Here is a 25605-nt window from a genome sequence, read left to right on the forward strand (position 1 = left end):
CTGGCTGGCTGGCGGGCTGGCTGGCTGGCGGGCTGGCGGAATAAGCTTGTCCGGGCCATAACTATGTCGTTCATTGTCAGATTTTAAAATCATTTGGCACATTTGTTCACCATCATTGGACGGTGTGTCGCGCGAAATAATTACGTCGATATCTCCAAGGTCAAGGTCACACTTTGAGTTCAAAGGTCAAAAATGGCCATAAATGAGCTTGTCCGAGCCATAACTATGTCGTTCATCGTCAGATTTTAAAATCATTTGGCACATTTGTTCACCATCATTGGACGGTGTGTCGCGCGAAATAATTACGTCGATATCTCCAAGGTCAAGGTCACACTTTGAGTTCAAAGGTCAAAAATGGCCATAAATGAGCTTGTCCTGGCCATAACTATGTCATTCATTGTGAGATTTTAAAATCATTTGGCACATTTGTTCACCATCATGGGACGGTGTGTCCCACGAAAGAATCACGTCAATATCTCCAATGTCAAGGTCGCCACGACTAAAAATAGATTTAAAAAAAAAAAAAAAAACTTACAAAGGGGGTTAATTTTTTTTGGTCATTTCAAAAGTTCAGTTTGAGTTTTCTCCCTTGATCAGATTTTTTTTCACAATGAAAACCTGGTTTTGTGACAATTTTGTCCCTTGTTAAGGTATGTAAATGTATCTTAAATGGTTACCTCATTGAGTCAATTTTAATTCTGTGATGCTAAATATATGTGTTTGTTCTAATCTAATTTAGTTTTAAGCATCTACAAATTGTATTAAGGTATTGTAAATGTAACACACATGTATACATCATGATTTCAATTTGATCTGTGATATTTTTAGTGCTCAGTATATGTGTTTGTTTTAAATTTATCTTGCAAAATGTGATAAATTGTTTATGTTATTATTTGACATGCATATGCCGAATAAATCTTTCTATAATTTTGTTTGTCTTTAGGCCAGCATTTTTTATGTCCCCCACTATAGTAGTGGGGGACATATTGTTTTTGCCCTGTCTGTTGGTCTGTCTGTTGGTCTGTCTGTTGGTCTGTTTGCGCCAACTTTAACATTTTGCAATAACTTTTGCTATATTGAAGATAGCAACTTCATATTTGGCATGCATGTGTATCTCATGAAGCTGCACGTTTTGAGTGGTGAAAGGTCAAGGTCATCCTTCAAGGTCAGAGGTCAAATATATGTGGCCAAAATCGCTCATTTTATGAATACTTTTGCATTATTGAAGATAGCAACTTGATATTTGGCATGCATGTGTATCTCATGGAGCTGCACATTTTGAGTGGTGAAAGGTCAAGGTCAAGGTCATCCTTCAAGGTCAGAGGTCAAATATATGAGGCCCAAATCGCTTATTTTATAAATACTTTTGCAATATTGAAGATAGCAACTTGATATTTGGCATGCATGTGTATCTCATGGAGCTGCACATTTTGAGTGGTGAAAGGTCAAGGTCATCCTTCAAGGTCAGAGGTCAAATATATGTGGCCCAAATCGCTTATTTTATGAATACTTTTGCAATATTGAAGATAGCAACTTGATATTTGGCATGCATGTGTATCTCATGGAGCTGCACATTTTGAGTGGTGAAAGGTCAAGGTCATCCTTCACAAGGTCAAGGTTATCCTTCAAGGTCAAACGTCATATAGGGGGACATTGTGTTTCACAAACACATCTTGTTAATTATCTGTTTTACTGGAGCGACCGCCCTATTTTTCGACAAATGCAAATAAAAATAAATGTCACTTTTGTTTTTTTTATTTACATTTCACCCGCCGACCTAGTATTTTATCCAAAACTAGAAAAAAAATTGCGCAGATTGCCGAAAGTGTTGTTCAAAATTTGTTTATAATACGGGTTGTTTCGTTGTGCCAATTCGACTTGTAAAGCGTCAGCGATTTTCATTGGCTATTGCAGCCAATACCACACGCTATTAGCCAATCGGTGAGTATTTAACAAATGATTTTCATATTGCATTTCCAAAATGGCGGACATTTACATCAACGAGACAAATGTAGCATATTTTAAAATCAAATTAATTAAAAACGGAGCAGAAACAATTTCAATTAGAAAAGATAATCTTCAGAACACCATTGTTGACATCATGCCCATATTATGTGAAACGAAATTCAAAATAATAATGAGTTTTTGCAGATGATGCAGAGGTGTCACCATCGATAACTTACGTTGTGTTAAAAAGTTTTGGGTAGGTTTAATAAATATGCGTATTTATTAAAATGCATATCCTGTAATATTTTTATAGATAAAAATCAACATCTCGAAAATGTCTAAGAAGTACTACTTTACGTTTCTTTATAATGAACATGAGGACTGAACCACAGGTACTTGCATCAATAATCCCATTCCCCACCCACCCATATATATTCTTTATTTAGAAAAAAAGTATGCAACTCAGCTTCTGAAGAAAATAACATTGGGTCCCGATGTTCGTATGTCCGTCAAAGTCACAAGAAAGTTTTATTTAATTTTCTTGACATTATTTTTCAAAAATGAGTTATTATTTAGCCGAAATATGATGTTCTATCAACTGTAAATAATGTTTTCATACTGCAAGATTTGTACTGCAAGGAATGCAACTAAATTTATCACACCTCAGGCTCTGTTGATAAATGTGCTCAATGGGCTCTATGTATTTGTTCCAAGGGTTATAATTATCTTCACATTTATATAGCTCTCTTTGTTTATTATATATCCAAAACATGTTATTGCTGTTTCTCCTTAAAATAATACAGACAACACATTCCATAGAAATTTTCATTTGAACTTAAACTATGAATAAGAGAGGAACAAAATAATATGTGCATAAGTTTACACCATTTTATTTTGACAATACTGTGAGTCTTTTACGAAATTATTAAAATAAAATACTATTTTAAAATATACAATTACATAGTTCAAAAGTTGTGTTCTATATATAATTAATCTTGCGAGTAAGTTATATACAGTCAGCAGAGTAATTCTACTAGAACAATTTAAATCCTTGCTACATGTGCTATTTAATTCTTTATACGGCTTTCACTTAAGAAAATGTTCAATGAAATAAATCTAGGTTTCTAGGTATATTGTGTCTTTTCCTAAATATTTTGTTGGGGCTAATGTGAAGCCAATGGACATGATACAAAACCTACGAAAAATACCGCCATGCAATGTCACATACAAAATAATTATCAGCTAACCCATGCGTTTTGAGAGAATAATATTGTTTAACTCTTTATTATATAAGTAAATATTAAGCATGTGAAACAAGGACGGGTTATTTTTAACTCCAAATGTATGATTTGATCACACCTAGAAGAAGAAAACACTAACATGTTACACACCAAATATTGAACCCCTGACCCTTGTGGTGACTGTGTTATTAGGGATTATCAAAGACATTAATCTATATAAATCAGTTGACCCCTGAAGCGCAAACAGTTTTGACTACGGAGACATGCTTTGAGGAAACTTAGCAAAGAACCACTATATCGTTGGCATGCAACGCAAAAAAAAACCAAAGGGCCTTGCGGTTTCAGAGAATTATTATATTATTTATATTTATAAGCAAAACAGTAACCCCTTAGGAGGGCAAATTTTCTTCATGATTTGAACAAACTTCAAAGAGAACCTCATAACGATGTTACACACCAAATATTGTAGTCATGCCTCTTGTGTTCACTTTACATATATAAACACTATAACTCTCTCTGATTATAAAATGAAATGCAGCACATGTTTTTATAAGTCTATAACTCACGGTTTCTTAAATGAAATATTCACATTTTATGTACTAGAACTTTCACTACACAAAGTTTGGATCAAGATCAATTCAAGCGCAGTCTGATCAGGATCCAAAGTGTTCGCTTAACATCTTTAGATGTACTGACTGAATGACAATTATGTTGAACAGATTGGATCCTGATCAGACTGCTCTTTTGGAGCCAAAATGGTCGCAATCACCCTAAGGTCCAATTTCCTGTTTTTTGGCTCATTTTTTCTCATGATTGATACAAATTATCATGATATAAAGCAAGTCTGTTGTAAATTTAATAGTATTTTTTTGTGTGCATATTCCAACCATGGATGAAAGATACAAAGTTGGTTGTTATTTAAAGCTATTAAACAATTTAAAAAGTTTTATTTTTTTTTTTATTTTAGTCAAATGCATGCTATATTTGTTATAAACATACATATGATTAACACTCAACAAAAGTTTAACGATCACTATAATACACTACACGACTGGCGTGGTTAATGGTCTCTATTGAAGCAATATAGTATAATACATGCGAAAGGTGCTTTTACACATATATATATATATATATATATATATATATATATATATATATATATATATATATATATATATATATATATATATATATATATATATATAAATATGTTTACTATTATTATAAAAAGCTTCTACAACAGTGTAATAAGATATATAAAACACTTAAAGGTTAATGCAAGTATACATAAGGTTAAATTGGCTTAATTTTAAATTTTCAAAAATAAAAAAAATAATCGGTTTAGACAGTTTTATTTTTATTTATTTGGTAGACTGCTCACTTTTCATGAATTTATTTTTATTTTTATTTATCCCCCCCGACTCTATTTTTTTGAAAATTTTCCCGTAAAACAAATTAAAAAAAAATGCTGGCCTTAAATATGAATTACTATGCAGGTAGTTAGATAATGAAGACTTAACTGAAATTGTGTTTCCATTTGATGCAGGTTGTTTATTTATTAAGAGTTGAACCGAAATTGTTTTGCCATTTATTGCTGGAAATTTGTTGGCGAAGAGCTTAACTTAAATTGTGTTCCCATTTATGCAAGTTGTTTCTTATAAAGAGCTGAATAGAGATTATGTTAACCATTTGTTGCAGGTAGTTGGTTAATAAAAAGCTGAACTGACATTTTGGTACCATCCTTTGCAGCAAGTTTGTTTATAAAGAGCTGAATGGAAATTGTGTTGCCATTTATTTCATGCAGTTTGTTTTTAAAGATCTGAACTTAAAATGTGGTGCTATTATTTGCAGGTAGTTTGTTTATAAAGAACTAAACTGAAATTGTGGTGCAATTTGTTGTATGTACTTATTATTCACATGTGATAGTAGAAAATTTTGTATATAATGATCCCAATGGTACTTTATTCCCATGTGATTGTATGAAGTTTGTATATAATTATCCCACTGGTACTTTATTCCCATGTGATTGTAGGAAGTTTGTACATAATGATCCCACTGGTACTTTATTCCCTTGTGATTGTAGGAAGTTTGTGTATTATGATAACAAGGGTACTTTATTCCAATGTGATTGTAGGAAGTTTGTATATAATGATCCCACTGGTACTTTATTCCCATGTGATTGTAGGAAGTTTGTGTATTATGATCTCAAGGGTACTTTATTCCCATGTGATTGTAGGAAGTTTGTATATAATGATCCCAATAGTACATTATTCCCATGTGATTGTAGGAAGTTTGTATATAATGATCCCACTGGTACTTTATTCCCATGTGATAGTAGGAAGTTTGTATATAATGATCTCACTTGTACTTTATTCCCATGTGATTGTAGGAAGTTTGTTTATTATGATCCTACTGGTACTTTATTCCCATGTGATTGTAGGAAGTTTTTATATAATGATCTCACTGGTTCTTTATGCCCATGTGATTGTAGGAAGTTTATATGTAATGATCCCACTGGTACTTTATTCCCATGTGATTGTAGGAAGTTTGTATATAATGATCCCACTGGTACTTTATTCCAATGTGATTGTAGGAAGTTTGTTTATTATGATCTCACTGGTATGTTATTCCCATGTGATTGTAGGAAGTTTGTTTATAAGGATCTCACTGGTACTTTATTCTTATGTGATTGTAGGAAGTTTGTATATAATGATCCCACTGGTACTCTATTCCCATGTGATAGTAGGAAGTTTGTTTATAAGGATCTCGCTGGTACTTTATTCCCATGTGATTGTAGGAAGTTTGTTTATTATGATCGTACTGGTACTTTATTCCCATGTGATTGTAGGAAGTTTGTATATAATGATCCTACTAGTACTTTATTCCCATGTGATTGTAGGAAGTTTGAATATAATGATCCCACTGGTACTTTATTCCTATGTGATTGTAGGAAGTTAGTATATAATGATCCCACTGGTACTTTATTCCCATGTGATTGTAGGAAGTTTGTTAAGGAGGAGCTGACAGAGATGGAGCAGATGAAGCGACTGTCAGTGACCCCGATGATGAAGGTACAGGAGGACAACACGGCGTTGCGCCAGCTCCTCTCACTTGTGTCAAGTGGGCTCCAGAGAAACACTTGTGCCGTGGACAACCTCAAAAAGGACATGACTCAGGTAAGCCTGCGCAGTGGAAGCCTCAAGAGGGACATGTTTCAAGTAAGCATGCACTGTTGAAGATGTTAAGAGAGATATGACTCAGGAAAGTCTGCGTTATGGACAACTTCAGGAGGGACCTCACTCTGGTTACTGGTAAGAGTGTACCAACACAACCTCAAGTGGGACATGACAAAGGTAAGCCTGCACCATGGACAACCTCAAGAGGTACATGACTAAGGTAAGCCTGCAACGTGGCCAACCTCAAGAGAGACATGACTAAGGTAAGCCTGCACCATGGACAACCTCAAGAGAGACATGACTAAGGTAAGCCTGCACCATGGACAACCTCAAGAGAGACATGACTAAGGTAAGCCTGCATCATGGACAACCTCAAGAGAGAAATGACTAAGGTAAGTCTGCACCATGGACAACCTCAAGAGAGACATGATTAAGGTAAGCGTGCACCATGGACAACCTAAAGACAGACATGGCTAAGGTAAGCTTGCACCATGGACAACCTAAAGAGAGACATGACTAAGGTAAGCCTGCACCATGGACAACCTCTAGAGGTACATGACTAAGGTTAGCCTGCACCATGGTCAGCCTCAAGAGAGACATGACTAAGGTAAGCCTGCACCATGGACAACCTCAAGAGGTACATTACTAAGGTTAGCTTTTATAGTGGACAACATCAACAGAGGCATGACTAAGGTAAGCCTGCACCATGGACAACCTCAACAGGTACATGACTAAGGTAAGCCTGCACCATGGACAGCCTCAAGAGAGACATTACTAAGGTTAGCTTTTATAGTGGACAACATCAACTGAGGCATGACTAAGGTAAGCCTGCACCATGGACAGCCTCAAGAGGTACATGACTTAGGTAAGCCTGCACCATGGACAATCTCAAGAGGGACATCACTAAGGTAAGCCTGCACGATGGACAGCCTCAAGAGAGACATCACTAAGGTTAGCTTTTATAGTGGACACTGGACAACATCAACAGAGGCATGACTAAGGTAAGCCTGTACCATGGACAACCTCAAGATGTACATGACTAAGATAAGCCTGCACCATGGACAACCACAAGAGAGACATGACTAAGGTAAGCCTGCACCATGGACAGCCTCAAGAGAGCTAGACTAAGGTAAGCCTGCACCATGTACAACCTCAAGAGGTACATGAGTAAGGTAAGCCTGCACCATGGACAACCACAAGAGAGACATGACTAAGGTAAGCCTGCACCATGGACCACCTCAAGAGAGACATGACTAAGGTAAGCCTGCACCATGGACAACCTCAAGAGGTACATGAGTAAGGTAAGCCTGCACCATGGACAACCTCAAGAGAGACATGACTAAGGTAAGCCTGCACCATGGACAACCTCAAGAGGTACATGACTAAGGTGAGCCTGCACCATGGACAGCCTCAAGAGAGACATGACTAAGGTAAGCCTGCACCATGGACAACTACAAGAGAGACATGACTAAGGTAAGCCTGCACCATGGACAACTACAAGAGAGACATGACTAAGGTAAGCCTGCACCATGGACAGCCTCAAGAGAGACATGACTAAGGTAAGCCTGCACCATGGTTAACTACAAGAGAGACATGACTAAGGTAAGCCTGCCCCATGGACAGCCTCAAGAGAGACATGACTTAGGTAAGCCTGCACCATGGACAACCACAAGAGAGACATGACTAAGGTAAGCCTGCACCATGGACAGCCTCAAGAGAGGCATGACTAAGGTAAGCCTGCACCATGGACAACCTCAAGAGATACAGTCCAACCTGCCCGAGCGACCGCCTGTTAATAGCGACCAACAGTCAATAACGACCACACAGATTTCCTCCCGAACGATTTCACTATATATTGAACCTGAGAATAAAGCCCACCTGTGACCAAAGACCAACGACCACCCTTTTACATTCCCAAATCTCCATTTTGATAGCTTACAACCACCACTGCAATCATAAAAATCAACGATTTCATAATTTTCAAAAGACAAAATGACAAAATGGCCGCCAGGACGCTGCGTAGTCACGTGATACACATCTTACCAGTGGACTCGTCGGTCGCTATGGAGATATTGGCAAGTGACCGTTTATTGCACTCGATAGAAGTTGTTTGCTTATTTAACATGCATTGCTAATTGGTAGTCGCCTGCTTCTTTTATGCATTTGACAGTTTGTCAAAAGTGTAAAAATTTGCCTTTGTATTTAAATGACTCGCAATTAATGTACTAATTGCCGAAAATATCAAAGACAAATTAGGGGCTTTCATTAACACATTAAGGAAATTAACGGTTTCATATCATTTACGATGCCTATTAAAGACAAACATTTTGATAGTCATTTTCTTCTTAAATTTCTCCGTAATAAGACATTCATAGATTATAGAAAAGTAAATTGTCAGTTCAAGTTAACCATCATGGCTTCCAAGCGTTAGTTCTTGACGTTGGAAGAACGTGTTAAGGTCGTTAGTTTGTTAGGTAAAGGACACAGTTGTAGACAAGTGGCTAGTGATCTTGGTGTAGGAAAAACTCAAATTTAGAGCATTTTTAAGCGTAAACATGAGGTTATGGACGAATTCGAGGAGAACGTAAACTGTGAAAGTAAAAGCCCTAAGCGTGAGTCGGAATTCGCGTCAGTGAATGACTTAGTACATAAGTGGTTTGTTGACGCAAGTGCAAGGCTCTTGCCTGTGTCTGAATGTTTGCTATGGTATGTGTATTTTGTACTTTGTTCTTTGTAGAATTACATGTACATGTACGTATACATGTATGTCAATAGTTATTTATACAGTATATGATAAATTAAATAATTAATAAAAACATAAGGGAATAGAAATACAACATGTAATAAATATACAAATGTAAAACAAAACTGTGTTTTCAATCCTTTATTTCATTATTCATGCATAAGTATTCAAACATTTAAACAATAGACCACATTCATAGATAAGGTACCTGTTAAAAAACGACTAGCATATTTTTCGATCGACCCTGCGAATAAAGACCACCTGTGAACAAAGACCACAACGACCAAATCCCTTGAGTGGTCTTTATTGACAGGTTGAACTGTACATGACTAAAGTAAGCCTGCATCATGGACAACCTCAAGAGGGACATCACTAAGGTAAGCCTGTACCATGGACAGCCTCAAGAGAGACATCACTAAGGTTAGCTTTTATAGTGGACAACATCAACAGAGGCATGACTAAGGTAAGCCTGCACCATGGACAACCTCAAGAGAGACATGACTAAGGTAAGCCCGCACCATGGACAACCACAAGAGAGACATGACTAAGGTAAGTCTGCACCATGAACATCCTCAAGAGAGACATGACTAAGGCAAGCCTGCACCACGTACAACCTCAAGAGGTACATGAGTAAGGTAAGCCTGCACCATGGACAACCACAAGAGAGACATGACTAAGGTAAGCCTGCACCATGGACCACCTCAAGAGAGACATGACTAAGGTAGGCCTGCACCATGGACAACCACAAGAGAGACATGACTAAGGTAAGCCTGCACCATGGACAACCTCAAAAGGTACATGACTAAGATAAGCCTGCACCATGGACAACCACAAGAGAGACATGACTAAGGTAAGCCTGCACCATGGACCACCTCAAAAGAGACATGACTAAGGTAAGCCTGCACAATGGACAACCTCAAGAGGTACATGAGTAAGGTAAGCCTGCACCATGGACAACCTCAAGAGAGACATGACTAAGGTAAGCCTGCACCATGGACAACCTCAAGAGGTACATGACTAAGGTAAGCCTGCACCATGGACAACCTCAAGAGAGACATGACTAAGGTAAGCCTGCACCATGGACAACTACAAGAGAGACATGACTAAGGTAAGCCTGCACCATGGACAACTACAAGAGAGACATGACTAAGGTAAGCCTGCACCATGGACAGCCTCAAGAGGGACATGACTAAGGTAGGCCTGCACCATGGACAACCACAAGAGAGACATGACTAAGGTAAGCCTGCACCATGGACAACCTCAAAAGGTACATGATTAAGGTAAGCGTGCACCATGGACAACCTAAAGACAGACATGGCTAAGGTAAGCTTGCACCATGGACAACCTAAAGAGAGACATGACTAAGGTAAGCCTGCACCATGGACAACCTCTAGAGGTACATGACTAAGGTTAGCCTGCACCATGGTCAGCCTCAAGAGAGACATGACTAAGGTAAGCCTGCACCATGGACAACCTCAAGAGGTACATGACTAAGGTAAGCCTGCACCATGGACAACCTCAAGAGAGACATGACTAAGGTAAGCCTGCACCATGGACAACTACAAGAGAGACATGACTAAGGTAAGCCTGCACCATGGACAACTACAAGAGAGACATGACTAAGGTAAGCCTGCACCATGGACAGCCTCAAGAGGGACATGACTTAGGTAAGCCTGCACCATGGACAGCCTCAAGAGAGGCATGACTAAGGTAAGCCTGCACCATGGACAACCTCAAGAGATACATGACTAAGGTAAGGCTGCACCATGGAGATCCTCAAGAGAGACATGACTAAGGTAAGCCTGCACCATGGACAACCTCAACAGAGACATGACAAACGTTAGCTTTTATAGTGGAAAACATCAACAAAGGCATGGCTCATGTCAACCTGCGCCATGAGCACCTCAAGGGGGACATGACTCAAGTAAGCAGAACCTGGCTTTCACTATTATTTTTGTTCATGTTGTGTTTTAATCAAGTTTTTGTACTTGTATTTAAGGCAAATGGGTCACTTGCTGTAAATAAATACAGCCATGCACTACTGTCCGGGGGGGGGGGGGGGGGGGGGGGTAGCCTAAATTGGCTTCAGCCATGAAAACAAAAAGCCAAGTGTTGTGAGTTATTTTAGGAGTTGGAACAAAGACATCTCTTATAATGAAGGTTTGTGTTCTTACATGGTCTTGTTTAAAGTTAAGAGTTTTGTTATACCCCCACAAACGAAGTCTAGGGGGGTATATAGGAGTGAACTTGTCTGTGGGTCGTCTGTCAGTCAGTTGGTATTGAGTGTTCGCTCTCTAATTCAAGTTGTTTTCATCCGAGCTTCACCAAACTTGGTCAGAAGTTGTATCTAGATTATGTCTAGGCCAAGTTCGAACATGGGCCATGCCAGATCAAAAACTAGGTCAGGGGTTCACTTAGTACGTTTTACACATTCAGCATGGTGTCCGCTCTCTAATTCAAGTAGTTTTCATCTGATCTTCACCACACTTGGTCTTAAATTGTATCTAGATGATGTGTAGGTCAAGTTAAAACATGGGCCATGCCCGGTCAAAAACTAGGTCACGGGGCCACTTAGTGCGTTGTAAACATTGAGCATGGTGTCTGCTGTTTTTTGTGAAGACAACATGCAAAATATTCTGTATCAATGCGGCATGTGGGGATATTCGTCACGTTTGTGACAAAGCTCTAGTTGAACCTACTGCTAAAAAAGAAGGGTAGGGTATTAATCTCCTCGGAAATATTACCAATCACACCCCTTGTGAATGTATTGAAGGAACTGAAGAATGCAGAGATGGCAGTCCGGACCAAGGAGACCCCACCAGGCCTGCAGTATGAGAACACGGCCCCTACAGTGTATGCTGTTATTCTGCATCCATTTGTAACATTTTTAGCCAGATTTGTTACAAGAAATCCCTGCACATAGAAGAGTTGATAATGGCGTGCAGGAATTTGTTAAAGCGGGACTGCACCATTTTGTCAAATATTTATGAATTTATATAAAATTTGTAAAAACTTATTATACATGTATTTCAGTGTAAATAAAAATAAAAGTTAAGAAGAACATGTGTCGAAAAATGTGAAATAAGCCAGATATTTAATTCTGAAATCGAAAATGTCTGTACAGTCGAATTCGCCAGCATGTATATCATGCATTTTCATGTGAATCTAAATTAAGTTTTATGGATCATTTTAATTTCCTGCAACGATATCTTTTCATACAATACACAAACACTAACTCAGAACCTAATAAAAAGACAAATGCTTCGGTTATTGTAGGAAAATATGTAGGTCAAAAAACAAATTCAAAAACTTTAACCAAAACTTTAACCTTCTTCATAACTTTTGCAATATTGAACATAGCAACTTGATATTTGGCATGCATGTGTATCTCATGGAGCTGCAAATTTTGAGTGGTGAAAGGTCAAGGTCACCCTTCAAGGTCAAAGGTCAAAAAAATAATTCAAAGCGGCGCATTAGGGGGCATTGTGTTTCTGAAAAAACACATCTCTTGTTATCAATATTTTACAATTTAACACATATAAAAATCGTTCAGTCCCGCTTTAATATGTTCTTAACCATTTGTAGTCCGTTCCGCATGCTCAAGGTCAAGATAATACTTCAAGGTCAAAATTTTGAGCCTTTATTTTCAGTGTACAGTTCATATCTCCTATAAGAATTGAATGCTTTTCATGAAACTGCAATATTAAGGTTATTAAAATGATGAGTAGAAGGCATAAGACTTATTGCTGATATTTGCTAGGTACTTCCAAAGCCTTATAGAACACTTTGAGAGCCAGATGCTGCAGTATCGTCAGCAGATAGAGATGCTGGAGAGTCACCTTGCCTCTGTTCACCAGCCAAATAGGCTCACAAATGAGGGTCAGTATATATTATATTGGGTGGTTTGACGCATAACAATGTAGAGCATAGGGTTTCCAGTCAATAACTTAATGCTGTTAGCTTGCATGGACTAATCCATATTAAAATTGCATTGAGGTTTTGTGCTGAAATTGTGTTTATATAGAGCTAACATGCAGATGTAGCATGTAAATAATACTTAAAAAAAATACAATTTTGAAAAAAATAGCTGTGCTTTTTTTTCTATTTTGTCAATTTAACAAGTTGGTAAAAGAGTTGCAAGTTTAAAGAAACTAAGTCCCTTTCCCAAGAAATGGAAGAAAATTGCATTGAAGATCAATTTATTGTGTTCCAGAGCTGATCCTGTTGCTGAGGCGACTGCATGAGGCCTTCATCGCCATGGCAGCACAACTCCACCAGGTCCATGAAGCTGTTAAGGTAGGAATAACTGGCTTATTGTATAAATGCTTTTCAGGCACTGAAGTTTTATGTTTAATTTTGTCATTTGCTTGCAATTAAAATATATTTTCAACACTGATTTGTGTAAGGTAGTTGAACAAGACAGTATTACATGTATAGCATTTTAAAAATAACAAAAATATTGTTCATGTTGAAATGCTTACCATGATAAACATGCTTTTTAGTCCCCTACCAGTTTCACCGGAGGGGACTTATGGCTTTGTATCCGTCCGTCAGTCCGTCACACTTTTCTGGATCCTGCGATAACTCTAAAAGTTCTTTATAGTTTTTCATGAAACTTAAAATATGAATAGATGGCAATATGGACATTATGCACGTCATTTCATTTTGTTCCTACGTCAAAATTGTGGTTGCTATGGCAACAAATAGACTAGAAATACTGCTGAAAATGGTGTTTTTTCTGGATCCTGCGATAAATCTAAAAGATCTTAATATATTTTCATGAAACTTGGAATATGGATAGATGGCAATATGGACATTATGCACGTCATTTCATTTTGTTCTTACGTCAAAAATTGTGTTTGCTATGGCAACAAATAGACTAGAAATACTGCTGAAAATGGTGTTTATTCTGGATCCTGCGATAACTCTAAAAGTTCTGAATATTTTTTCATGAAACTTGGAATATGGAAAGATGGCAATATGGACATTATGCACGTCATTTCATTTTGTTCCTTCGTCAAAAATTGTGGTTGCTATGGCAACAAATAAACTAGAAATACTGATGAAAATGTTTTTTTTTCTGGATCCTGCGATAACTCTAAAAGTTCTTAATATTTTTTCATGAAACTTGGAATATGGATAGATGGCAATATGGACATTATGCACGTCATTTCATTTTGTTTCTACGTCAAAAATTGTGGTTGCTATGGCAACAAATAGACTAGAAATACTGCTGAAAATGGTGTTTTTTTTCTGGATCCTGTGATAACTCTAAAAGTTCTTAATATTTTTTCATGAAACTTGGAGTATGGATAGATGGCAATATGGACATTATGCACGTCATTTCATTTTGTTCCTACGTCAAAAATTGTGGTTGCTATGGCAACAAATAGACTAGAAATACTGCTGAAAATGGTGTTTTTTTCTGGATCCTGCAATAACTTTGAAAGTTCTTAATATTTTTTCATGAAACTTGAAACATGGATAGATGGCAATAAGGACATTATGCACGTCATTTCATTTCGTTCCTACGTCAAAATTTCTGGTTGCTATGGCAACAAATAGACTAGAAATACTGCTGAAAATGGTGTTTTTTTCTGGATCCTGCGATAACTTTAAAAGTTCTTAATATTTTTTCCATGAAACTTTAAATATGAATAGATGGCAATATGGACATTATGCACGTCATTTCATTTTGTTCCTACGTCAAAAATTCTGGTTGCAATGGCAACAAATAGACTAGAAATACTGCTGAAAATGGTGGTTTTCTGGATCCTGCAATAACTTTAAAAGTTTTTAATATTTTTTTGATGAAACTTGGAACATGGATAGATGGCAATATGGACATTATGCACGTTATTTCATTTTGTTCCTACGTCTAAAATTATGGTTGCTATGGCAACAAATAGACTAGAAATACTGCTGAAAATGGTGGTTTTCTGGATCCTGCAATAACTTTAAAAGTTCTTAATATTTTTTCATGAAACTTGGAACATGGATAGATGGCAATATGGACATTATGCAAGTCATTTCATTTTGTTCCTACGTCAAAAATTCTGGTTACTATGGCAACAAATAAAAAAAATATTCTGACAATGGTGGAATTTCTGACAATGGTGGAGCCGGTAGGGGACTTTTATTGCTTGGCAATAGTCTTGTTTCTTCTAAGACATGAAATAACAAGTGATCTAAATGTTGTTGTTTGTATGTTCCTCACAAAAGGAGACGCTTATCATAAAAAACATGCTTTTTTCATAGACATAAAATAATAAGTGATCCAAATGGTTGTTGTTTGTATGTTAACAGACACAAAAAGAGCACTACCTTAACTACAGGAAAGTGTTCCAAGGGGACACTAGGAACATATTTGAGCGACAGAAAAAAGCGCCAGTTCGCGTGTCCGCCCCCTCCTATGCAGAAATGTATGGTCAGCCCCCTTTCCCCGGGGTGAACAATGCTACTGCAGTTGCTATGGCTACAGCGCTGAACCGCGCCCAGCAGCCCAACCCCCAGACCGGTGCTCCACCTGTCACAGGCTTCAGCAGCTTTGGATCTACAACAGGCCTTGGTTCAACATCTTCTACAGGTGGGGCATAGGAGGAGCTAGTCCTAAGTTTAAACCTTTTTGTCCCCTACCGGTGAAACGGGAGGGGACTTTGGTTTGCACTCCGTCCGTTAGTCAGTCAGTCTGTCTGTCACTCTTTTCTGGATCCTGCAATAACTTTTAAAGTTCTATTTTTTCATGAAACTTGGAACATGGATAGATGGCAACATGGAGATTATGCACATCATTTCATTTTGTTCCTACGTCAACAATTCTGGTTGCTATGGGAACAAATATAAAAAATCAATAAAAAAAATCTGACAATAGTGAAGTTTTACCGGTAGGGGACCATATTGCTTGGCAATCTCTTGTTCTTTATGTTATGCTTACAGGCCTTGGTTAGACATCTTCTACAGGTAGACAGAGGTTGAGCTAGCCCTTAGTTTAAACCTTTTTAGTCCCCTACCAGTGAAACCGGAGGAGACTTATGGTTTGCGCTCTGTGAGTCTGTCTGTCACACTTTTCTGGATCGTGCATTAACTTTAAAAGTTCTTCATATTTTTTTTCATGAAACTTGAAACATGGAAAGATGGCAATATGGAGATTATGCATGTCATTTCAGTTTGCTCCTACACCAAGAATTATGGTTGCTATGGCAACAAATAGACCAGAAATATTGCTGAAAATGGTGGATCCTGTGATAACTTTAAAAGTTCTTCATATTTTTTCATGAAACTTAAAACATGGATAGATGGTGATATGGAGATTATGCACGTCATTTCATTTTTTTCCTACATCAAGAATTCTGGTTGCTTTTGCAATAAATAGACTAGAAATATTGCTGAAAATGGTAGAGTTTCACGGGTAGGGGACTTTTATTGCTTGGCAATAGTCTTGTTCTTTATGTTATGCTTACAGGCCTTGGTTCAACATCTAATCAGGGATCATCCTAGAGAGCGACGTAGGCGACAATGTCGCCCTACGATGCTTGATAATGCTTTCTGATTACATCAAAGTGAAAACAAAATCGCCGACATTTTCCAATATTTTCTCCTTTGATAATCTCCTGCGCATGTGCGCAATGCTGTCACTAATACTGCCATTGTTTACTGTGTGCAATTATCGGTTATCTGATCTACTGATAGCGACAGGATTTGCTACGCATCACTGACCGCTGGTGCAAGTCGCCTTGGTTTATTCCAGTCGAGGCATTGTGTACACGCCGGTCTTACAGACAATAGTGTATTGACGTAACCATCTATGTATAGAATGCCAGTCGAGGCTCCCTACCTCGTTTACAGTTTTTCAATCGGCTCTTGTTGTTTGTCAAGGCTGCCGGGAACCAATACAGCCATTGTTCACATGTTGGTCATTTATTGTTATGCTTGACGTTTTGTACAACTTCAAACAGTCTGAATCTCACTGCTAAATTTCAGTCATAATATAGTTGAGTACTGAGCTTAACAAATATCACAAACAGAGAAACAGACTTACAAATCAAAAGTTTAATCCAAAAACGCAGTAAAAAGCACGTGGGAACATTCAATTAAAAGTCAATTACGTCATTCAAACATAAGAATTACCGGCACGCGACACTCAGTTGCGAGAATTACAATTTAGGTTATTTCAGAATGTTATGGTGTGTTACATCAATTTATGTATAATAGAATAAAACACAACAACAAATCTTGAAATAATTAAGCTATGGCCAGCATAGAGCATGAACATGTATTGTTGAAGAATCTCCCATGAAATGTTCGGGAGGTTTTTAAGAGTACACGTTACTCTCTGTCGTTTGCAAATTGAGACTAGTGCATAATGTGAAATTAATTTGGATAAATTGCCGATTTAAATTCAGTAAAAAAAGTGCATATGCAATAACAATCGAATAGAAATAACCAACTGCTTTACAGTGACTTATTGTGCGTAAAGGGAATAAAATATAGCATTAAGAAAATAAAGTATTTGCATTGTTATTGTTATGCGTTTATCATATCGCCATGAGACATAGTCCGGTCTTTTATTTATTTATTTCTGATTGGTAAGCGGCTGATACTGACATGAGCAGTAACTGATGAAACCTCTTTGCTACTGTGTTAAATCCGTACAATCTATGAATGTTGCTAATGCCCGTCATCTTGCAATTTTAAACTATCTATTAGCAAAGTAAAGCACTGCAATATTATATTTTAAAGCAATATGTCAACCAAATAATATATTGATCGCGTATTTGCTAGGTTACAGGTTACTGGTTTTCATTTTCTGCAGTCAAACGATATGCATATTTTACTAAATGTGCAAAAGACGTATATCGACATGTTTTCGGACAGTCGTTTTCGGATATGTATGGTTCGTCGATTTTAATTATTTTTGTCGTTCTTTATAACATGTTTATAAAATGACGAATTAACATCCAGTGTTACAGATGGTCTGGTTGACAATATTTCGCAATGTACATATGAATGAAATTTGTATTTTGGCCAAATAAAACACATGTTTTACAGTTCTTAGGAGAGCAATATCTCTATAGCATCATGGCAGTTTAAAATAAAATGTTTAGTTAGTGTTTCAGCATATTTTATTTTAGATATATGTATGGTTATTAATTGTGAAACATTAATATTAAAATTCCTATACGCGTTTGATCAAAGGTCGGCTCACTTCTCCCTAATAAAATTGGAAGGAGAAGTCACTTCTCCCTAAAATTTTGGGCTAGGATGATCCCTGATCTTCTACAGGTGGGTATAGGTGGAGCTACTGTTAAGTTTAAAACGTTTCCAAATGTATCCCAGTTTGTGTCCACAATGAGTCATAATTATTTAACATCAAGTTTAATAATATATCAAACCATCATTTTCCAATTCATGACTGGTTTCAACTTGGAACAGATATCATTTTCACATGCGTCCGTGCATGTGTGTTATGCTACTGATATGTTATGTTTTTGTCATGAACATACAAAGCCATAAAATAATATTTTATTGTCCCCTACCGGTGAAGCCCGAGGGGACTTATGGTTTGCGCTCTGTGTGTCAGTCTGTCTGTCAGTTTGTCAGTCCGTCACACTTTTCTGGATCCTGCAATAACTTAAAAAGTTCTGCATATTTTTTCATGAAACTTGAAACATGGACAGATGGCAATATGGAGATTATGCACGTCAGTTCATTTTGTTCCTACGTCAAAAATTGTGGTTGCTATGGCAACAAATGTAAAAAAATTAAAACAAGGGACAAAATTGTCACAAAACCAGGTTTTCATTGTGAAAAAAAATCTGATTAAGGGAGACAACTCAAACTGAACTTTTGAAATGAACAAACAAAATTAACCCCCTTTGTAAGTTTAGTTTAAACCTATTTATTTTAGCTCGATTGCGTCAAAAGCCTTAGACTTATATAAACGCTCTCGAGTCCGTTTCCTGGGCCTAGAACCAGTACTTGGTGTCTTTGGGGGAGATCTAAAGAACGCTCCCACGGTGGGGATCGAACCCGTGACTTCCCGGTCGCTAGGCGGACACCATATCCATTACACCACGGCGACCTTTGTAAGTTTGTTTCAAAATAAATCTATTTTAAGTTGTGGTGACCTTGACATTGGAGATATTGACGTGATTGTTTCGTGCGACACACCGTCCCATGATGGTGAACAAATGTGCCAAATAATTGTAAAATCTCACAATGAATGACATAGTTATGGCCCAGACAAGCTCATTTATTGCCAGTTTTGACCTTTGAACTCAAAGTGTGACCTTGACCTTGGAGATATCGACGTAATTATTTCGCGCGACACACCGTCCAATGATGGTGAACAAATGTGCCAAATGATTTTAAAATATGACAATGAACGACATAGTTATGGCCCGGACAAGCTTGTTCCGCCGGCCCGCCAGCCAGCCAGCCAGCCAGCCAGCCAGCCAGCCAGCCCGCCCGCATTCGCCAATCTAATAACCAGTTTTTTCCTTCGGAAAACCTGGTTAAAAATTACTGACAATGTTGGAGTTTTACCAGTAGGTGACCATATTGCTTGGCAATCTCTTGTTTAAGTATGATTCATTGATAAAGTCATTAGTTAAATTTTGTTGATTACCAATATCTGTTCCAAGTTTAAACCAGTCATGAATAGGAAATTCTCATAATTTTTTTTATAGATGCCCATAATCTTTAATGGAAAATCAGTTACCTATATCACATTAACCCTTTTGCAGGCTTTGGATTTGGCACAAGTTCTACTCAGTCAGCAGGCTTCAAAGGTAATGTTCAAACATCTGATAATAATTGTTACCCTGAATGTTTAAGTCTTTACAACAGGTTGAAAGGATGTAAGTTTTTTAGCTCCACTGGCCAGAGGCCAGCGGGGCTTATGTCATGGTCCTGTGTCTGTCGTGCGTGCGTGCGCTAACTTTTTCTTTTAACATCTTCTCCTAAACTACAAGTCCAATTCTGATAAAACTTCTCACAAATGTTCCTGGGGTGAACCTCTTTCAAATTTGTTCAAATTATGCCCCTGGGGTCCAATTTGACCCCGCCCCGGGGGTCAATAAATTGCACATATGCTTATATATAGCCTATTTTGTGCGAACTTTAAAAATCTCTTGTCCATAACCATTGGGTTTAGTGCTACCACATTTGGTATGTAGTGACATTTAATAGTTCTCTTCTTTTTTTGTTCAAATTATGCCCCTGGGGTCAAATTTGACCCTGCCCAGGGGGTCACAAAAATGAACATATGCTTATATAAAGCCTATTTTGTGCAAACTTTAAAAATCTTTTTGTCCATAACCATTGGGCCTAGGGCTACCAAATTCGGTATGTAGTGACATCTAATAGTTCTCTACTTAGTTTGTTCAAATTATGCCCCTGGGGTCAAATTTGACCCTGCCCCGGTGGTCACAAAAATGAACATACGCTTAAATAAGGCCTATTTTGTGCAAACTTTAAAAATCTTTTTGTCCATAACCTGATGGCATAGGGCTACCAAATTTGGTATGTAGTGACATCTAATAGTCCTCTACCAAGTTTGTTCAAATTAAGCCCCTGGGGTCAAATTTGACCCTGCCCCGGGGGTCACAAAAATGAACATATGCTTAAATAAGGCCTATTTTGTGCAAACTTTAAAAATCTTTTTGTCCATAACTTATGGCTTAGGGCTACCTAATTCGGTATGTAGTGACATCTAATAGTCCTCTACCAAGTTTTTTCAAATTATGCTTCTGGGGTCAAATTTAACCCTGCCCCGGGGGTCACAAAATGAACATATGCTTAAATAAGGCCTATTTTGTGCAAACTTTAAAAATCTCTTGTTCATAATTATAGAGTCTAGGGCTACTAAATTTGGTATGTAGTGACATCTTATAGTCCTCTACCAAATTTGTTCAAATTATTCCCCTGGGCTCAAATTTGACCCTGCCCGGGGGTCACAAAACTGAACATATGCTTATATAAAGCCTCTTTTGTGCAAACTTTAAAAATCTTCCTGTCCATAACCATTGGGCCTAGGGCTACCAAATTTGGTATGTAGTGACATCTTATAGTTCTCTACCAATTTGATCAAGATAAACTTAACAACATTGAAATAAGCGATTTTAATATTCAGTAGCAAAAAAGTAAGGAGAATCCAACTTAAAAAAGATGTATCTATTAAGAGTATATTCTACGGATGCTGTGAACAAACCCCTTGTTTATAACTTGACTGCCGCTAAGTATATTACTAGCAACCTATCAGAGAATAGATCAGATACCTTATTTCAATATATGGCAATCCTAGTATTTTTCAAAAACAAACATGACAGGTAACCAACGTCAGATGGAAAAAGTAAGGAAAGTTAGGTCAAGCTAATTGTTTGTCATGATATCTCTTTAAACCTCACGCCATATGCAAGTAGTGTTGCCATGATCGCAACATCTTGATGAATCATAATTCAGTTTTTTGTCTCATAAAAATTTACTTTGTTTAACAAACAACCTCTACAAAGTTATCATTCCTACTGCCTTTCGGCACCTCATGAACCTGAAAAACTCGTAACTTTATGTTTCCTTAGGCAAATATCTTTTGTACAATAAACAATTTCTTCACCACGTTAACAATCCTGCTACACTCACTAATGCCTCAAGAATGAAGTAAAGTTCAGGTGATCTACGTCATTAGGTATTTTGCATATGTCATAAACTATATAAGTAACAGAAACTTTGAAACCTACAAACACTTTTTGGAATTTTGGAAAAAGATTCATGATTGAATGAAGGAACTTTCATTAATCTTGTAGAACATGCGTAGATTTGATCTTCAGCATCTAAAAATATGTGAAATAGAAAGAACGACAATATCTTTTGGAGAGATAAATGAACCTACGTTATAAGCAAAGGAGCTGTGCGGCAATTCCCGGGCTTTTTAGTCTGTTTAGTTAACACCGTAGTAACTTTTTCCATATATAAAAATGCTCGCCCTTCCAACTTTAAGCGCCCAGTGGGACGAGGGATAGAAAGAGAAAGTCACATGCTTGAGAACATTTCAACCCATGCGCATTGCACGCTTTTTTTGCATAAAAAACAGTGGAGCGATACAGGGCCATCATGGCCCTCTTGTTGTGTAATATTCTCTGCATAATAACAATATAAGCACACTTTTACTTAATGGCTATTGGTGAAATATTGAACATTATTGGAGAAATAATGTCAAATATTTTTTTCAAACGCCAGCCAGGCTGTAAAGATATAAATTTGAGGAAGATCGGGGCACAAGAACCATAGAACCATAACCCTTTCACTCTTCTTAATAAGAGTTATTGCCTTTTGTTGTTGTTTTTTCTATAAGTAGTTGTTGTTTAAATTGTGATGGGGGATATCAATTCAATACATTTGCTTGTTTACATTTCAGGTTTTGGTACAGGTGGAGGTCTGTTTGGTGGCAACTCCTCCAACCTGGCGACCACCCAGTCTGGTTCCCTGTTTTCAAGCCCGTTACCAGGCACCGTTGGGCAGACAACTCTAGGTGGGGACCAGTCCTTTCAGCTCAGTAAGCCTCCAGCTGGCGCAAAACGAAATAAGAGATAGGAGCTTTTCTGTCTGATCAGAGGTCCGTAACATGTGGTCATGTTAGCGGGAATTCTTGTGTGGATTTGATTCCTGTTGGAATTTGAATAATTAGTGCTGAGAATTTGTGGCAATTGTGGTCATGTTAGTCTTCGGATATTATTTTGAAAGGTGTTTTGAAATGATATACGATATTATTTCTTAATCTTAATCTTTGATAAAATTGTGCTTGACACTGAACAATAATTTAGTAAGTGACACAACTATGTGAATTTCTGCAAATCTTTAGGATAATATGAACACCGTTTTGGAAATAAAACCAGTGCAAATGTTCAGTTATATGAACCACAACATTTGAAAATGGATGTCGTATGCATCCATGGAGTGTGATCAGAAGCTATACTGTCAAATGTAGACACACAAAGATTCATGTTCTTATTAGCAGATAGCGTACCGCCTGACCAGACTGCGAATGGGCATGCTTATCTGGAGCTATTCTGGCTGCATATGGCATAAGACCCCTTTTTGCATGAGGCAGGTCATAAGACATCATTTTCTGGAATATTTGAATATTGAATCTATTGCAAAGCTTGTCTTTTAAGCAATTTTTATGTCCCCAGTAAGTTGGCATATAGCAGTTAAACTGTCCATCAGTCTGTGCTTCCGTCCAAAAACTTTTACATTGGTCATAACTTTTGCAATATTGAAGATAGCAACTTGATATTTGGCATGCATGTATATCTCATCAAGCTGCACATTTTGAGTGGTGAAAGGTCAAGGTCAACATCTTCCTTCGAGGTTAAAGGTCAAATATATGCCGTCTGTCCAAAAACTTTAACATTGGTCATGACTTTTGCAATATTGAAGATAGCAACTTGATATATTGCATGCATGTGTATCTCATGAAGCTGCACATTTTCAGTGGTGAAAGGTGAAGGTCATGCTTTAAGTTCAAAGGTCAAATATATGGCGTCTGTCTGTCCGTCCGAAAACTTTAACATAGTTTATAAGTTTGCAATATTGAAGAAAGCAACTTGATATTTGGCATGCATATGTATTTCATGGAGCTGCACATTTTGAGTGTTGAAAAGTCAAGGTCATCCGTCAAAGGTCAAGGGCAAAGGTCAAATTTTGCAATCTTGAAGATAGCAACTCGATATTTGGCATGCATGTGTATCTCATGGAGCTGCATATTGTGAGTGGTGAAAGGTCAAGGTAATCCTTCAAGGTCAAAGGTCAAATTTTGCAATATTTAAGATAGCAACTTGATATTTTGCATACATGTGTATCTCATGGAGCTGCACATTTTGAGTGGTGAAAGGTCAAGGTCAAGGTCGTCCTTAAAGGTCAAATATATGGGGTCTGTCCGTCTTTCTGTCCGAAAACTTTAACATTGTTAATAACTTTTGCAATATTGAAGAAATCAACTTGATATTTGGCATGCACGTGTATCTCATGGAGCTGCACATTTTAAGTGGTAAAAGGTCAAGGTAAAGGTCATCTGTCAAGGTCAAAGGTCAAATTTTGCAATATTGAAGATAGCAACTGGATATTTGGCATGCATTCATATCTCATGGAGCTGCACATTTTGATTGGTGCAAGGTCAAGGTCATCCTTCAAGTTCAAGTTCAAAGGTCAAATCGTGCAATATTGAAGATAGCAACTCGATAATTGGCATGCATGCGTATCTCATGGAGCTGCGCATTGTGAGTGGTGAAATGTCAAGGTCATTCTGAAAGGTCAAAGGTCAAGGTCAAATTTTGCAATATTGAAGATAGCAACTCGATATTTAGCATGCATGCATATCTCATGGAGCTGAACATTAAGAGTGGTGAAAGGTCAAGGTCATCCTTCAAGGTCAAGGCCAAAGGTCAAATTTTGCAATATTTAAGGAAGCAACGCGATATTTGGCATGAATGCGTATCTCATTGAGCTGCACATTTTGAGTGGTTAAAGGTCAAGGTCATCCATCAAGGTTAAAGGTCAAATATATGGCTTTAAAGTGGCGCAGTAGGGGGCATTGTGTTTCATGAACACAGCTCTTGTTGTTTTTAACCTTTACATTTTCATATTATTTACATGAGGAGCCATTTAATTGGAACCATATTTTATACAGTATATAGCATCAATAACAAAGTAGGATAAGGATTAGGAAAAGTGTGTCATCTTAGAACAAAATGATGTTGTTAGAAGGATTAGTGGATCAAGCTTAGTTGAGTTTAAATTTGTCATTTGCATTGATATATTCTTGGAAAATATAAACAAGACCAAGAAACTATAGGTTATAGGAAAATAAGAAAAATCAACACACATGGGTATGTACAATTATTTATTTGCACATAAATCATTATATGTTACTTTGTAGTGTTGATTTTACTTTTATTTTTTGTCAATAAGGCATTTCAGTTTCTTCTATTTGATAAGTACTAGATATGAATTACTTTTTCTTTCTCATGTTTGTGAAAATTGATAGGCAGTGGAGTGTAAGAAGATTGTATAATAAAAAACGTAAATGTATGTGTCATTTCATATATTTTTGTTTTCATTTTATGTACCACTGATATTTTACCGTGAAGTGTTAAACAATGGCAAAACATTAACCAATACATAAAATTAACAGAATACGCAAAAACTGGCATCATGTTTTATTTCAAATAGATGTACAACAATAATTACAGCCATGATACAAAAACTGTACTAATAAAGAACGCAACACCGCATATAACTGGAGCTGAAATATGGAATAAAACAACTATTTAAACCATGAATGATTTACGCTTTATTACAAAAGTGAGAGTTCTGATTAAACTGTACATCCTACCATGGTTGATTTGGTCATAACCTACGGAAAACGTTTTGTCTATGTAAGTTATGGTTATCGTGCGTTAAGACCAGATTTAGTTACAGACGGGTAACAGAACGATTCTAT

The 25605-nt window shown here is 37.2% G+C and overlaps 1 protein-coding gene and 1 long non-coding RNA gene across 3 annotated transcripts in view; both read left to right on the plus strand.

The window, feature by feature from the left end:
• LOC127879004 (nucleoporin p58/p45-like) overlaps positions 1-25193 on the plus strand; it is a 44634-nt gene extending 19441 nt beyond the window's left edge. The window contains exons 8-15 of one of the 2 annotated variants that reach the window (XR_008048881.1): positions 6190-6364; positions 11881-11960; positions 12868-12986; positions 13321-13403; positions 15414-15693; positions 19853-19897; positions 22522-24278; positions 24515-25193. Coding sequence is in view for 1 of the 2 variants with exons in the window: in XM_052425587.1 (XP_052281547.1) it covers positions 6190-6364; positions 11881-11960; positions 12868-12986; positions 13321-13403; positions 15414-15693; positions 19853-19897; positions 22522-22697 (958 nt within the window). In the remaining variant the exon portion in view is untranslated. Of the gene's footprint in view, positions 1-6189; positions 6365-11880; positions 11961-12867; positions 12987-13320; positions 13404-15413; positions 15694-19852; positions 19898-22521 lie in introns of both variants that reach the window. The other variant, XM_052425587.1, reaches the window with a different exon arrangement.
• On the plus strand, positions 6382-11156 carry LOC127879009 (uncharacterized). The gene is made up of 5 exons (XR_008048883.1): positions 6382-6713; positions 7537-7751; positions 7881-7923; positions 10216-10344; positions 10775-11156. It is a non-coding gene; the product is annotated as an uncharacterized LOC127879009 (long non-coding RNA).
• Positions 25194-25605: the final 412 nt, after the last annotated feature.

This window comes from Dreissena polymorpha, chromosome 4 (genome assembly GCF_020536995.1).
Source record: "Dreissena polymorpha isolate Duluth1 chromosome 4, UMN_Dpol_1.0, whole genome shotgun sequence".
NCBI classification, from domain to species: domain Eukaryota; kingdom Metazoa; phylum Mollusca; class Bivalvia; order Myida; family Dreissenidae; genus Dreissena; species Dreissena polymorpha.